General features: G+C 47.0%; 1 protein-coding gene across 1 annotated transcript in view; it reads right to left on the minus strand.

Moving 5' to 3' along the window:
• Positions 1-14,880, minus strand: part of LOC147727408 (atrial natriuretic peptide receptor 2-like) — a 592,594-nt gene that overhangs the window by 275,370 nt on the left and 302,344 nt on the right. Inside the window, exon 12 of the mRNA XM_086963625.1 lies at positions 2,951-2,999. Within this exon, the coding sequence (XP_086819751.1) occupies positions 2,951-2,999 (49 nt within the window). The remainder of the gene's footprint in view (positions 1-2,950; positions 3,000-14,880) is intronic.

Below are 14,880 nucleotides of genomic sequence, written 5' to 3' on the forward strand. Positions count from 1 at the left end.
TCCACTAGGCATTTTTTTTAGCAAAAACGATACATTAATTTCCTGTTATTTGGTTCCGATCAGCAAGTTGCACCTGCTCATTCTGTAGGGTCATAGAGAGTGTATTAACACGTGTTTTCCCAATAGTTCGAGAACCTTCCAGATAGCCATGTTCCCCACATGCTGTGTGTGATCTAGCTACATCCATTGAGCCTTCAAAAGGGTATATAAACCCCACCCAAACTCAAATCGAGGCTTTGTTTCTCTCTCTTCAGAACACACTTCTCTCTTCCCACTCACCTGAAAAATCCTGCTGGAACCAAGAAGCTCTCCAGTCTCCTTCAAATCGACCTGAAGCAGTGGTTCCAGTGGCATCTTCTCCTTTCAAACATCTTCGTCCTTGCTCCCTCCTGCACAGCAACTCCAGACCTCCCACGTTTTCCAAAATTAAGGCTTTGAGATCTTCTTCAAACTTTGGACAAGTGGAAGAACTAGGCTAAGTGTTTGATATCAGGTTAGTGCGTGCTAAACCTCCTAGGGTAGTAAAATGGGACTGAGTATCCCCATCTTCAAAGAGTACAGACTTTTCCTCCTTTGTGAATAACTCCAGTGTTTCTTGTGTGTTTATAATCGGGACCCTCCATACAACTTGGATGGTAGAACTGTCACCACTCACAGAATAAAGACTTTAGTCCTGTGTTACTCTGATGAACAGTTGTACCAAAAGAAGGCACCTCAGAGTCTTTGATATGTGCAACTTGTAAGTGTGTGTCACTAAAGTTAACGGAGGTTCATTGTAAGTGCACAGATGGTAACTGCCTCCTCTTGGTATTTCCAGTTCACTGCATCATCAGAAAATCGAGATGTTCTGGTCCAATGCACATCTACAATAGAATAAACGTGCTCAATAAGGGGCTTATTTATGGGATTTTAGTGTAGGGCAGCACAGCAAGGCAGCTTGCTGCCTTGCCCTGTGCCAAAGTGAAAGGGCAAGTATGCACTATATTTAGGCAATAGAGTACATTCCTGTGCTGAGCTGGTGCCTTTAGGCAGCCTAGCGGCAACGTAGGCACCCTTGCACCATAGTGCAAGGGTGCCTTCATTGCATGCAGGATTGTTTTTGTGCAGGAAGGTGCACATTCCTACACAAAAAGAATCCTAAGATGCATTTTCCTCTTTCTAGGTGTGCTGCAGAAAGCAGATTACATTTAAAGGGGAACAAATGAGCAGAAACAGACATATTTCTCCTGGTTATGCCTCACCTCAGGAGGCGTACAGATTTGGCACTTCCCCAGGTTTACGTCACTTAGTAAATGTGGGGCAGGGTCAAATTCCATGGGTGTTGCTTGGGAAACCCCACTGCAAAGCGCATGGAACGCCTCCCGGGCACAGAGTAAGGCGACACAGAGATATGCACTGTGTCGCCTTAATCATGATTCATGAGGCCACTAAAAGCCATGCAGGGTGGCTTTGGTGGCTTCATAAATCAAATGAGAGCCTTTTGCCATGCATGTACCACTTTACTTGGTGCAAAAGTGACACAGGGCTCTCATAAATAAGCCCCTGAATGTGGTGCTCCTTTTAATCTTAGCATGTTGTCTATGAATCTACTATAGTTTGACAAATCATCAGACCGGTCCTCAGACCCTCTTCCTCGGTTTCTTGTACTGATGTAGAACTTAAGAACAGGGGTAGCTCCTCCGCAATGGCAGAGTAGTGTTACCCGACTATAATAAAGCAATTATTAAAACTGCTTTATTATCATTTCGTTTTACCTCTAGGAGCCGGTTAGAACACCTTAGCCATCATCAGAGTCTTGGGGATGGATCCATCAGCAGCAGGAGTGGTGGGCACTGGGCACTCCTGTCAGTGTGCATGTGGGTGTGGAGGCCATCTCAGGACAGCTAAACCAACATGCGCACTGACCTCTCCCCAACTCGAGCTGCATTGCCGGGTGAAGAGAACAGCAGGGGCAGGCTTCCAGTCCCCTTTGGAGCGGTAAGCAAGCCCGCTCAGGCCAATCTCAGTGCTTCTCAAGAAGTGCTGGGATTGGCCGTAGGAGAACTTTGGGAGCCTATGCTCATGGGACCTGCATTTTGCACTTCCTCAACCTGAAGAGCACCGAGGTGCAGCAGAAGAGGATCGTAGAGGCGGCGGCCGACAGTAGGAAGGTAAGTTTTCCTAAAAGAAAAAATATTGTTCCCCCTTGCTGCTCCTGCACAGCCCCCTGACTTCATGTCGGCACTAGCCGCCACTGCTTAAGAAGGAGCCAGGGAGTTGAAGTCGAACTATCAAGTACTTTGATACAGGATAAGCTATATATAAGCTATATAAGCTCACTCCATATATTGCTGCCTGTGTGTATATGTAGCTGATTTTGTTGGACGTGTACTTCCAGAGGAAAACTTACTATGGCTGACCCCACCAGGAGAAAGTTTAGTTATCATAAAACCGTCTGACGAAAGAAGACACCCCATTCATTCCATTACCCATACGTTGTTGCCTTCACTCAATAACATATTTGTACTTCATACTGAAAATGACCTATTCAAAGATCTTCAATAGCACAAATTTCCATTAAGCAAGTTGACATGTATGTTACATTCTGCAGCCATTACAGGCAAGGTCGCTTCAGAACATAACCTCAATGACAACCACGTCTGAATGAACACAAGAATAAAGTGGATCCTTTCATCAGACTGCTGCTTGCGGTGGCTTTGATGCCACTTTACGAAGAGACTCTTTATCTGAGTCATGGCATCTTCCCTTGTGCCTGACGCCGGTACCGTCTATTTGTGAAGAACAGTTTACATCTATCACAGGATTGAAAAAGCTCACTGGATCGATTTACTCACCATTCACGAAAACTGAGAGTACGGACTAGGCTATTACAAAAGGCATTAGGCAGAAAACACAACATGTTTTTACTGGTTTAAGTTCTGCATGTTAAGGAAGTGCAGAAATGTCTTACCGGAACAGGGTCATTTCTCGTTGCAATTTCCAATAGAATTATTGCATAGCTGGAAAACAAAAGACAACATATCGGTAATACTGTATTTTATTTCACAATCTTACAAATAGCAAACTTGGCTACGGCATCAGAGCAGTACAGACAATCAAAAAAGTAATGAAGAACAACTACAGTTTGTGTTTTGAACGTAACTGTCGTGACATGTTCATAGCGAAAATGAATAGCTGAAATTTTTTTTTCTCGAAAAATATAGATATTCGTTGTCAGTTTCATAACAACAGAGGAATGCTTTCACCACAAAGCCTGACTTAATTTACTCTGGGGCATATTATCAACAACTAGCGATATTTATCGCTAAAGAAGCTTAGCAAATTTTTTTTTATCGCCAAGCATCCCCGGATTTTATCGCAGAGATAACGTGCTATTAGCAAATTTTATCTGCAAGCAATAAAATAACCGGCGATAGCGGCGAAATGTGTGAATATCGCTGGAAAACCAGCGATATTCACGCATCATCGCCAATAGGGTCTTAGCCAGAATATCCACCTCCCATTGGATATAATGGCTAAAAACTGGTCTGAGCAGGGGTTAGTTTTTAGTGATATTCGCGCTTAGCGTGAATTCTTTTATCGCTATGCCTGCCTTGCTAATAGACGATAGCATTGTTAGCGACTGCTTTCAGTCGCTAACTGGTTGGGTACGCCCACTTTGCAGGTCATTAGCGATAAATATCGCTGACATGCAAAGCGGGCCCCAAACCACTCGCTATCACCTAAAAGCTGTCGCTAACTGATGTTAGCGACAGCTTGCTAATAGGGCGATGAAATTATTGCCGCTTTGTGGCCGAAAACGACCGCAAAAGCGGCAATAATTTCATTACGCCTGCCTTGATAATATGCCCCTCTGTCCTGTTGCAGCAACCCGTTGGGCAAGAGAGGGAATAATGATGTGAACATGTCGTTTCAATTAGAAGAATGTAAATTTGACGAAAAGTAACAATCTAAACGTTAAATGTTGAGTGTAGTGTGTACGAGTGAATGGTCTCGGGGTTGTTGTTAATCCTTGGCTGAGGGATGTTTTAACCCCTTCGCCACAGGGCAAATTCTGCTGCGGTGCGACGGGGGTGGGGCTGGGCGTGGCGATCCCATACTGAGGACGGCTCCCGGCCGTCATAAATCATGATGGGCGTGTGCTCATGACAGCCGGGAGCTATCTGAACTCCGCCCACTGATTACTTCCCTCGCACAGGCGGGGAAATATTAACGCGTGGGCGGAGCGGCAACGATCGAACGTCTCCCGGCCGTCATGAGCATACGCCTACTGTGACTCATGACGGCCGGGAGCCGTCATGAGCACCCAAGGAGTTAAGGCATGGGCAATGTGGGCTCTCTCCCAGCGCCCCTGCTTTTCAGGGGGCGGGGCCCTGAGAAGGCCAGTCTTGCTCTGATGGCCTTGATTAATTCTTCAACAAATTGTTTTAAATACCGTTGTCTTTTAATTTATTTTTAAAAGTGGGTGATGTGTGAGAGACTATTACAGACATTTTGCAAAGAAATGTTGAGTTTTTGTTTCATGCAACATCTATTAAAATGTTTCTTTTATATCAAACCTGGACCTCACATATGAGAAATGTGAGGGTGTCACAGAGATTATTTGCAGTAAAATAAGTGAGCTGCTTCTGTGTTACAATATTGAAAACACATATCACTATCCCTGAATATTAGTTGTAAACACATTTAGGGGCATATTTTCAAGCCCCTATCGCCACCACAACTTCACTTTTAGTGATGTTCCTGTAGCGATATGGGCTTCGTCTTACTTACAAGGAACCGTTAGGCCACTTAACGTGGCTTAACGCTGCCTTGTAAATAAGGCACCCTTTCACGCTGTACTTAGCATGAAGGGGAAGGGCAATGGGTGATGCAGTGGGCGTTCCACCGCAACACTAGTTGATTTTGCCGCCGCCCAGAGTTACAAGGGTAAATAGGAGGCAGCGCCAAAATTAAGACAAGGGAAAACCTAGTCTTAAACAGGCGAAACGAGGAGAAATGCTTTATTTCACCTTGTTTTTTTGCTGTTTCCTTGTGTGCTACCTTGTGCGGCACACATAGAAACAGCAAATTGCCAAAAACTTTTAGGTGCGGGAAGGTGACCCTTCCTGCACATAAACTGAGTATATTGTGTATTGTATACTGTGTATATTCAGACTACTGAATATACACACTAAGCACCTCCATCTCCTCTACCAGTATTCCTCCAACCGGTTTCTGCAACACTAATCTGCTCTTTGTAAAATTCACCTCTTCCATTGAAGAAATTGTCAACGAAATCCAAGGACACCCATGCACAAATCCAGAGCCTCCAAAAGTTGTGTTTCCTGCCTCTGCTATAAAGCATTTTTGCAAGCCCCCATCGCCACCAGAACGACACCTCTTTGACTTTGTAGTGGCGATCCGGGCTTTGCCTTATTTACAAGGCAGCATTAAGCCACCTAGCATGAAAGGCGTGGGCAATGTGTGTTGTGGTGGGCATTCCACCGAATTACCCATTGATTTTGATGCCGCCCCATATTTACAAGTGTGGCATAAATATAAGGCACAGCCAAAATTAAGACCAGAGAAAACCTGGTCTTAACAGCACGCAACAAGGAGAAATGCTTTATTTCTGCTTGTTTTTGATGTTTTTGTGTGTGTGCTGCACTGTGCAACACACAAAAAAAACAGCAAGACGCCATGCATGATCGTTTATGTACAGGAAGGTGTTCCTTTCGGCACATAAACAATCATTATAAATATGACGAGTTGCAACTTCTATGTATGCTGCAAAAATCAGCACACACAGAAGTAAGAAATCGCCATATAAAATGTTACGTGCAGGAAGAGACCCTATTGTTGTGAATACGGTGCAGCCCTGTTTTTCAGATGTTGCAGAGCGCTACGGTAAGCCACGAAGGCTAATGCTGTGCTCTGCTACATCTTTGTAAATATGCCCCTCAGTCTGTAGAGTCAAAAGACTGAAGAGTCCCGAAAAGTCCTCTGTTGGTTACCTAGCTCAAATAAGAAAAAAACTACAATGCCTCCATTCTTATAGCTAATTAACCCCTTGAGAAACATGGCCAAGAACCTGTTCAAACATTTTTATTCACAAACCTGTGCCCCCACTCCTTTTAGTGTGAATTCCTTCAGATGCAGCACCTTATCTTGGTTCTCTACTAACAGAATTACACACAAACTTGATATCTCCAGTAACAATCAGTGAAGAATTCTCCAGCTACTTTCCTGATTCCACAGGCCATACTTGAACTAAACCTCTGTCTCATTGGAATGCATTCCCACCATCTCTGATGAAACCCTCCTATCTGCAGACTCTCCATAACCTCCTCATACTGCAATGACCCAATCCTTCCTGCAATTGCCAAAGATCTTGTTCTAATCTATCCTCCTCAATGCTTGATCAAACCTATTCATTGCTGTATACAATGTTGTACCAAACTACCTAAAAGCTATACATATGAAGCCCATCTTAAAACCTACCCTTTATCCCTTAAATGTCAGAAATTACTGTCCAATCTCAAGGCAACCATCTCTTCCCAAACTTTTTAAAAATATCTATGTACCCCAAATAATAAAACCTAAACAAGAGAATGACCCGCTGTGTTTTTCCATTCAGATTTCAGGGCAGTTCACAGTACTGAATTTGCAACATTAATGGTGATCTATGATATCCTTCACACTTGTAAATAAAGGCTGCCCATGCCTTTTTTATCCCGCTTGATATAACCACAGCCTTCAATAGAATGGACCATAAATTCTCCTTGACACCCTGACAAATAGAATGAGCCTCTGGGTCCACTCAAATCTATCAGAGCATCCTAAATGGTCAAAAGTGTCAATTACTTCTCTGACTCTTCCCCCTTATCGCACAGTGTCCCTCAGTGCTCCATACTAGTTCCTATTCTTTTTATTATCTAACATGAAGCCCCTGGGTGAACTCTTAAAAGAGTTTGGCGTCTCCAAAGTGCAGCGAACACCCAGGTCCAAACTTAAAACTAAATTCTAATGGTTCTATCTCCAAACTAAAATCCTCACTTCTGAACCCTGACAAATGGATGGCTCAAAAGCACCTCAAATGCAATGCACTGAAGACCGAATTTCTACCCCTCACACCCAAATGTGAGCCAACTACTAATCTTTTCTGATATGAATCCCTAAAATTTGCAGAGAACACACCAAAACTGGCCATATCTGATACACTCTTGGCTTTCCTAGTGCACTCTATTCTTAACCGTAAAAGTTAAATTCAAGCCATGGCTAAACTTTGACAAGTCTTGCTGCTCGAAGCCACAGCTACCCAGAGTCGAGCTAAGTGATTACAAACAAGCCTGACTAGACCCAAGACAGTTTTTGCAAGTGTATCACATGATAAGGCTCCACAGCCATAACAATGAATACATCCAAATCCTCACAGTAGTTCGTTTTTAAGGAAATCTGCAGTGTGTTGTGATGTTTGAAAGACTTGCTGCTTTCCTTCGTGTGATCTTCAGTCGTGATGGATAGAGCATGCCATACTGTATATTTCACCTAAACATGTGTTGCTTGCCTGCCTCGAAGAGGGAGCAGGGCCAAGGAAGTTATCTGGGCCACTATATAGCAGAGCACTGGGGTGGGAGATATGTGGCGGTAGAGCAGGAGGAGGACAACCCCATGCCTCCTCCTGTACTGCCTGCACAGGATTTACTGGTCAGTGCCAGGGGGTCGCGCCACTGCCCTATTGCCTCCCTGGTTTTCCAATTCACCACTAGGCCCACCAAGTTCCCAGAGAGGGCTTGCAGCCAGGATAACCCCGCCTCTCCACAGCAACCAAAATGGAGCCCTTTAGAATGAATGTCAATTCCCAGAAACTCAGCCCACACCCCAAGCGCCCATCCACTGGCTGCAATCACCGCTCTCCCAAAGGGAGAAGTTGAGGCCTCTGCAAACCAGCTGCCATACTTGCTGCTGCCAATTTTCTGGCCCTGCAGATGCACAAACAAATTGGGTCTGCACTTCCCAGAGATTACTCCTTTGACTATCTTCACCGATTCTGCACCAATTGGAAAGGGGCGACCACTCGGTTCCCCCGAACGTATGGTATGGGGCCCGGATCCCCCCGGGAAACCATTTTGGGCGGGGGGTGTGTCTCGGCTGGTATGCCCGAAGCGGCGTAGCCGGGGCGCGCCTTTTCCCGCCCAAGAAGGGTTGTCCTAGACACCTACATCGTTGGCCACGCCCCGTGGGCGTACCGGAGGAGGGTACACGCCCTCCCGAAGAGGAATAAAAGGAGCAACAATCCAAAGAAGCATCCTCTTGTTCCTGTGCGTGGAAGCTGCACCCCCTCGTTGCACGTGAGCACTCGGCGGAACAAGGAGCAATTTTGAGAACTGGTAATTTTTGTGTTTCTCTTTCAGCGACTCCGTATTTTCGGATCCAGGACCTCGTTAACAACAAGGATCGAATATCCGACGACAATGCCTGGCAAGAAGGTCGGAAAGAAGGCTGGGACCGAACAGATGCTTCGCATGTTGGTGAAGGATATGGCGAACATGAAAAAACAAATGGCGGCAATGAACAATACGGGCAGACCGAAGAAAGTAATCGGACCAGCATTGCCGGGAGTAGTCCCCGCTGGGAGAGGTAAAAGGGCCAGGAATAGGGCGGCAGGGGGGGAGTAGGCCCCAGTTCCCGAGTCACCCCCGGCAAGCCCGGTTAGTCCAGTTGAGGCCCCGGTTCCGATCCCGGACGCAGGCCAACCGATTCCGGTTGTAGTTACGCCGACTAGCGAGGAGGATATGCCTCCGGAGTTGGCCGCACTGTTAGCCGCATGGCTCGGCAGAAATACTAAGGGTGCTACGGCACCAGGAGACACGGCCGAAGAGGCCAGGTTACTAATGAAGCAGTTGCGGCAATCGAGAGATGCAGTGAAGGCGAATCTCCCTCTTGTCCCCCCACAGGTTCCCTCAGAACAACCGGCGGCTGGCGTTGGAAAAACAGCGGGACCAGCTACGGATTTGGGTAAGCAGCCATTACCAATGGCGAGGGAGGGAGCGTTACCCTCAAGGAGGGAAAAGGTGGCCCAACATATTCCGCTGGCCACAAAGGAATTGATTTGGGCTGATAAATATGTGAATATGTTTTCTCGCTTGACTGACCACCACGAGGTGGAGCATGTTAAAAGTCAGAAGGATTTGTGGCACCCGAATGTATGGCGTGCAAAAATGGCGGGATTCAGGGTGGACGAGACGATCTCAAATTGGGCCAGGGCATTTGCGATGTTTACTGCGATCATGGGGGAACGTAGACCCGAGGTGTTGCCCGAATTGGCCTGCTATCAGACACGTATAATGGATTTCTATGAAACGTATGAAGGCAATGAATGGTTGGGTTACGATAGTCAGTTTCGTAAGGCCAAGGAGCACGATTCATCTCTGACGTGGGATTGTCTCGACTCCATCTCTTGGCAGAAACAGCTCATGCCGGGCGCGACGAAGTCGTCTTCGCTGGGCGGGGATGGGTCGGCGCCTTCCCGCCATCAATCGGTGGCGCCCTTTTGGGCAGGCACCGCTGGTGACCACCAACCAAGGAGTGGTGGGAACGGGAGTAAGAAAGGGGTTTGTTGGAACTTTAACAGAGGCAAGTGCTCGAGGCCACAAGGGACATGTAAGTTCAGGCATGAGTGTGCAGGGTGCGGACACTCCTCGCACCCTGAGAGTTCTTGCAGAGCCAAGAATGGCAATGCAGGGGGTAGGGGGGGGGGGGGGCAAACAGGTCTGATGTCGACCATAGGGTACCGCTACCTACCCCCATAGATATCATGGCTATGATTCCCTGGCTGAACGAATACCCTGATCATGTCTCCGCTGGGGTGTTGCAAGACGGCTTCTCGTATGGTTTCCACATCCCGGCGGGGGATTTTCGGGGGGAAACACTGTGTAAGAACCAGCTGTCGGTACAGCAGAATACGGCAGTGGTGGAGTGTAAAATTGCAAAAGAGGTTGCCCGTGGCCGGGTTGCAGGCCCATATGGGCAACCGCCGGTACCTAATTTTGTTTGTTCACCGTTGGGGGTAGTCCCTAAGAAGGACCCAGGTGAGTTTAGGTTAATTCATAACTTGTCGGCTCCAAGGGGTCTTTCGGTGAACGATGCGATTGATCCAGGAATTTGTTCGGTGCGGTAGGCATCCTTCGATGAGGCTGTTGCCATGTTGAATCGCCTGGGGCCCGGAGCGCTGATGGCTAAATCGGATACTGAGTCAGCCTTCCGGTTGCTCCCGGTACACCCACAGGATCAGCGTCTGTTAGGTTTTGTGTTCCAGGGACGCTACTACATGGATAGATGTATGCCAATGGGTTGCTCCATCTCTTGTGCCTATTTTGAGAAATTCAGTTGTTTTCTGCAATGGGCGTTCACCAAAGCCACTGGCAATACCCAGGTTATGCATTACCTAGATGATTTTTTGTTCCTAGGGGGAAGCCGGCGACACACAATGTGCGCAGGCGTTACAGGAATTTTGCACTCTCATGAAGGAGTTCAGGGTGCCACTGGCGCCAGGTAAGACGGTTGGACCATCTACTTCACTCGAGTTTCTGGGAATAGAGCTCGATTCTGTGGAGGGATGTTTTCGTTTGCCCGTAGGGAAGGTAGCGAAGTTCAGGGCTTCCCTAGAACTATGCATTAGCAAAAATAAAGTTACTCTCCATCATTTACAACAAACGGTGGGCCAGCTTAACTTTGCCCTAAGAGTGATACCAATGGCCCGCCCCTTTTTCCCGCTCTATTGCACAAGCCATGGTTGGTCTCAAGGAAGGACACCATCGCACGAGACTGTCTGCAGAGGTTCGCCAGGACATGCGCATATGGTTGGCATTTCTGGCGGATTTCAACGGTCGAGTGGTGTGGAGCAAGTCACCAGCATCCTCCGACGAGCTGGGTTTGTGGACCGACTCGGCAGGGAGCGTGGGATTTGGCGCCATCTTCGGTAATCGTTGGTCGGCACAGACATGGCCGACGTGGTGGCATACCAGTGGGCTCACAGGTAACATTGGGTTTCTTGAATTGTTCCCCATTTTGGTGGCTCTGAAGGCATGGCCGGATGAGTTTCGTGATCGCTCAGTGGTGTTTTGGTCTGACAACATGACCGTAGTCGAATGTATAAATAATCAGGCAGCACGCTGCAAGTGGATATTGAGATTACTGAAGGAAATTGTACTGCTTTGCATGAGACTGAACGTACAGTTTAGGGCGAGGCACGTGCCGGGTGTACTGAACCATGCGGCTGATGCACTCTCTCGTTCCCACATGCAGGCCTTCAGGGGTTATCTACCTTCCGCGGACCTTATGGCGGCACCATTTCCCGAAGCTCTCTGGTTACTCGGTGCCCCGGATTACAGGACCTCGTGGGAGCAAGCCTAGCCCACAGAACAAGGAAGGCATACGAAGGAGCGTTTCGTTCCTATTGTGCATTTTTGGGTCCAGCGGGAGGGGATAATTGGGGGCAGGAGGAGTCTGTCCTAAAGTTTTTACTAGCACTCCACAAGGCAGGCCGATCAGCGGCAACGGCCAATAGGCACCGGGCCGCCATTGCTTTCATGGCACAGGCGCATGGCATCAAGGACCCCACATCGTCCTTTCTGGTAAAGAAGGCACTGCGTGGGTGGCAACACGTCGAGGGTCCGAGAGTAGACGAGAGGCACCCGATTGGGTTAGAAAGGTTGTCCTTACTGATGTCGGTACTCCCCGCGACATGTTCCTCCCAATCCGAGGCAGTGCTGTTCCGGGCCGCTTTCGCATTAGCATTCCACGGGGCTATGCGGGTGAGCGAGCTGGTGGCAAAAAACAAGCAGGATGTGGGGGGAGGTCTGTGTCGGGAACACATTCTGATCAAGGGTGATTCAATGGTGGTCACAATAGCCAGGTCCAAGACCGATCAGGGTGCTATGGGGGACAGTGTTGTTGTCCAGAGCATGCGAGGGTCCCCCATGTGCCCGGTAAAATGCGTTGAGGAATATTTAGCGCAAAGGGCGGTGGCATGGGGGGGAAGCTTGCTGAGACACACCGACGCCACCCCACTGACTAGGTTTCAGTTTCAGCGGGTGCTGGCAATGTCAATCGCGGCAGCGGGCTTGGACCTGGGCGATTTCGGGACCCATTCCTTTAGGATAGGGGCTGCGACAGAGGCGACAGCCAGGGGTCTGAGTGTGGAGAAGGTGAAACAATTGGGACGATGGTCCTCGAACTGTTATAAGAGGTATGTGCGATTGCACATGTTGTAAAGTCAATGTCATGCACTCACGCCTCTTGTTTTTTGTTTGGTTTACAGTTTCGCGAGCAACCTATGCGGGGCGGACTGTGCAGTCGACCCGACACCTGGGGACCAGCGGTCAAAGATCACCGACTGAGGAGAAAGTGGTGTGGGTCGTGGGCCACTCATACGTGAGGCATGCCGGGGACGTATTCAATCACTGTCTAACAAAAAGGAGTTTGGCCCATGCGGACAGAAGTGGGGTAAGGGCCCAAATATTTTTTTAAAACAAGAGAGGAACCCACACTTCAATATGTTTTTTCACCATTCGATTTTAGATGAAAAAGATAAACAAAACTTAATATGTTTACCAAGGCGATTATTTACGCCGTTTTTATTCTTCAATTTTTGTAGAGAAAAGCTTGGCATGTGCAGAGAATTTACACTGTCATTTACGTACTAGCCAACAAGGTTGAAATGACTAAACCACAAAAAACATAAATTTACAAACATAAACAATATGAAAGCATATAACTAGTGATAAAAAAGGTTTTTTCTATTTGCAACAAGGTGAATAACAAAGTGAAAATGTGTCAAAAAGGGAGGGAAAGACGTCAAGATATTCTTTCAATAACATCAGTAAACGTAATTTAGCAAACTTATTTTCATCAAGAAGCAATTATCGCTCAAAAAGCAGCCTTTCAATGAAGCAGCATGAAAACAAAATAACCTCTCGGAAACAATGTTTTTAAGGTTATAGATTCCTAAGTGTTTTGTACATATTTCCAAACTTCGCCAGGCGAACAGGATTATGTCCTAAGTTTGGAAATATGTACAAAACACTTAGGAATCTATAACCTAAAAAAACATTGTTTCCGAGAGGTTATTTTGTTTTCATGCTGCTTCATTGAAAGGCTGCTTTTTGAGTGATAATTGCTTCTTGATGAAAATAAGTTTGCTAAATTACGTTTACTGATGTTATTGAAAGAATATCTTGACGTCTTTCCCTCCCTTTTTGACACATTTTCACTTTGTTATTCACCTTGTTGCAAATAGAAAAAACCTTTTTTATCACTAGTTATATGCTTTAATATTGTTTATGTTTGTAAATTTATGTTTTTTGTGGTTTAGTCATTTCAACCTTGTTGGCTAGTACGTAAATGACAGTGTAAATTCTCTGCACATGCCAAGCTTTTCTCTACAAAAATTGAAGAATAAAAACGGCGTAAATAATCGCCTTGGTAAACATATTAAGTTTTGTTTATCTTTTTCATCTAAAATCGAATGGTGAAAAAACATATTGAAGTGTGGGTTCCTCTCTTGTTTTAAAAAAAAAAAAAAAAAAAAAAAGGGGACGTATTCAAAGCAGGTGACATGATTCACGCGGCTGGGGAATACGGGTACAGGGTGACCTTCTACGGAAGGGGCGGGCTCTGTATTGACCAATTTCAATGTTTTGTTGAGGGACTCTTAGAGCGGACAAGGTCACCGCCGTCTGTAATCATAGTACACCTGGGAGGCAATGATTTGGTGTCACTTGGGCGACGAGTACTACTCGAGCGAATTCTATCTACTGTTAGCTGGTTGGCGAGAAGGATTCCGGGGTGCACAATAGCATGGTCACACATGATTTCAAGGAAGGTGTGGCGGGGGGCCCTCTCTGTATCAGCTTTGAATCATTCAGTAAAGAAAGTCAATAACAAGCTTGGTAGATTTTTCCGCTTGGGACAGTTGCATTGTATTCCGCATGGATGTATTCGGGGGGATCTAATGTATCTCGAAGATGGGGTCCATTTGTCCCGGGAGGGGAATGTCTTACTCATAGGAGACTTCATAGCATGGTTAAGGGGTTTATAAAAGCATGACCTTTAGTAGGAGTGTGGGGGGGCCGGAGAGCCGGTCAACTATCCGGCCTGTGGCGGTAAGGTCATGATCGGTGAGCAGTAATTTCAAGGTCCCTAGAGGGGGGCGCCACCCATTACGGATGGGAGCGCCCGGGGGGAGGCGGCCATTGGCCCCTCACACGGGGAGGCGGCACCCACTAACTATGGGGTCGCCTAAGGGAAGGCGGTCATAGGCCCCTCCCAGGGGAGGAGGCGGCTGGATGCCCCTCCTACGAATTTCCCGGGGCCAGGACATCCGCGACGGCGGATGTGATAGACAGTGTGGGGTGGGGAGGGGGTCCACGCTACCTTCCAGACACCTCACACGAGTCCTCGGACGACCATTAAGATGGCGTCGAGTTAAATAAGGGGCCCCCGCTAAGACAAGGGAAATTGGAAGTTGGCACAGAGGTTCAGTCCTCTGTGCGCCCGCCCCTCACACGTGAGGGGGGGAGTTCTGGAGTAGGGATCTGACACCGGTTGCGACCTTGCCGTTGGCCCGTAATGTTAGGATGTACAATTTTTATTTAGAAAGTATGCGTTTCCAGGATGCTTAGACTCGGCTAGGAGAACCTTTGTATTAGAGATTTGTTAAGGTTAGCCAATAAACGTGTCTGCATCGTAATGTCATAAATGAAAAATTGTACATGATATGAAACTGTTAATTTAATGTTTTAATTTTGTTTCATATTTTAATAAATACGGCCGGGAGGGTAACTCCCTCCCGCCTTCCAAAAGTTCAGAACTGCGTCCGTCTTCCCATCCTTGGGG

This window comes from Lissotriton vulgaris, chromosome 3_1, assembly GCF_964263255.1.
Source record: "Lissotriton vulgaris chromosome 3_1, aLisVul1.2, whole genome shotgun sequence".
NCBI classification, from domain to species: domain Eukaryota; kingdom Metazoa; phylum Chordata; class Amphibia; order Caudata; family Salamandridae; genus Lissotriton; species Lissotriton vulgaris.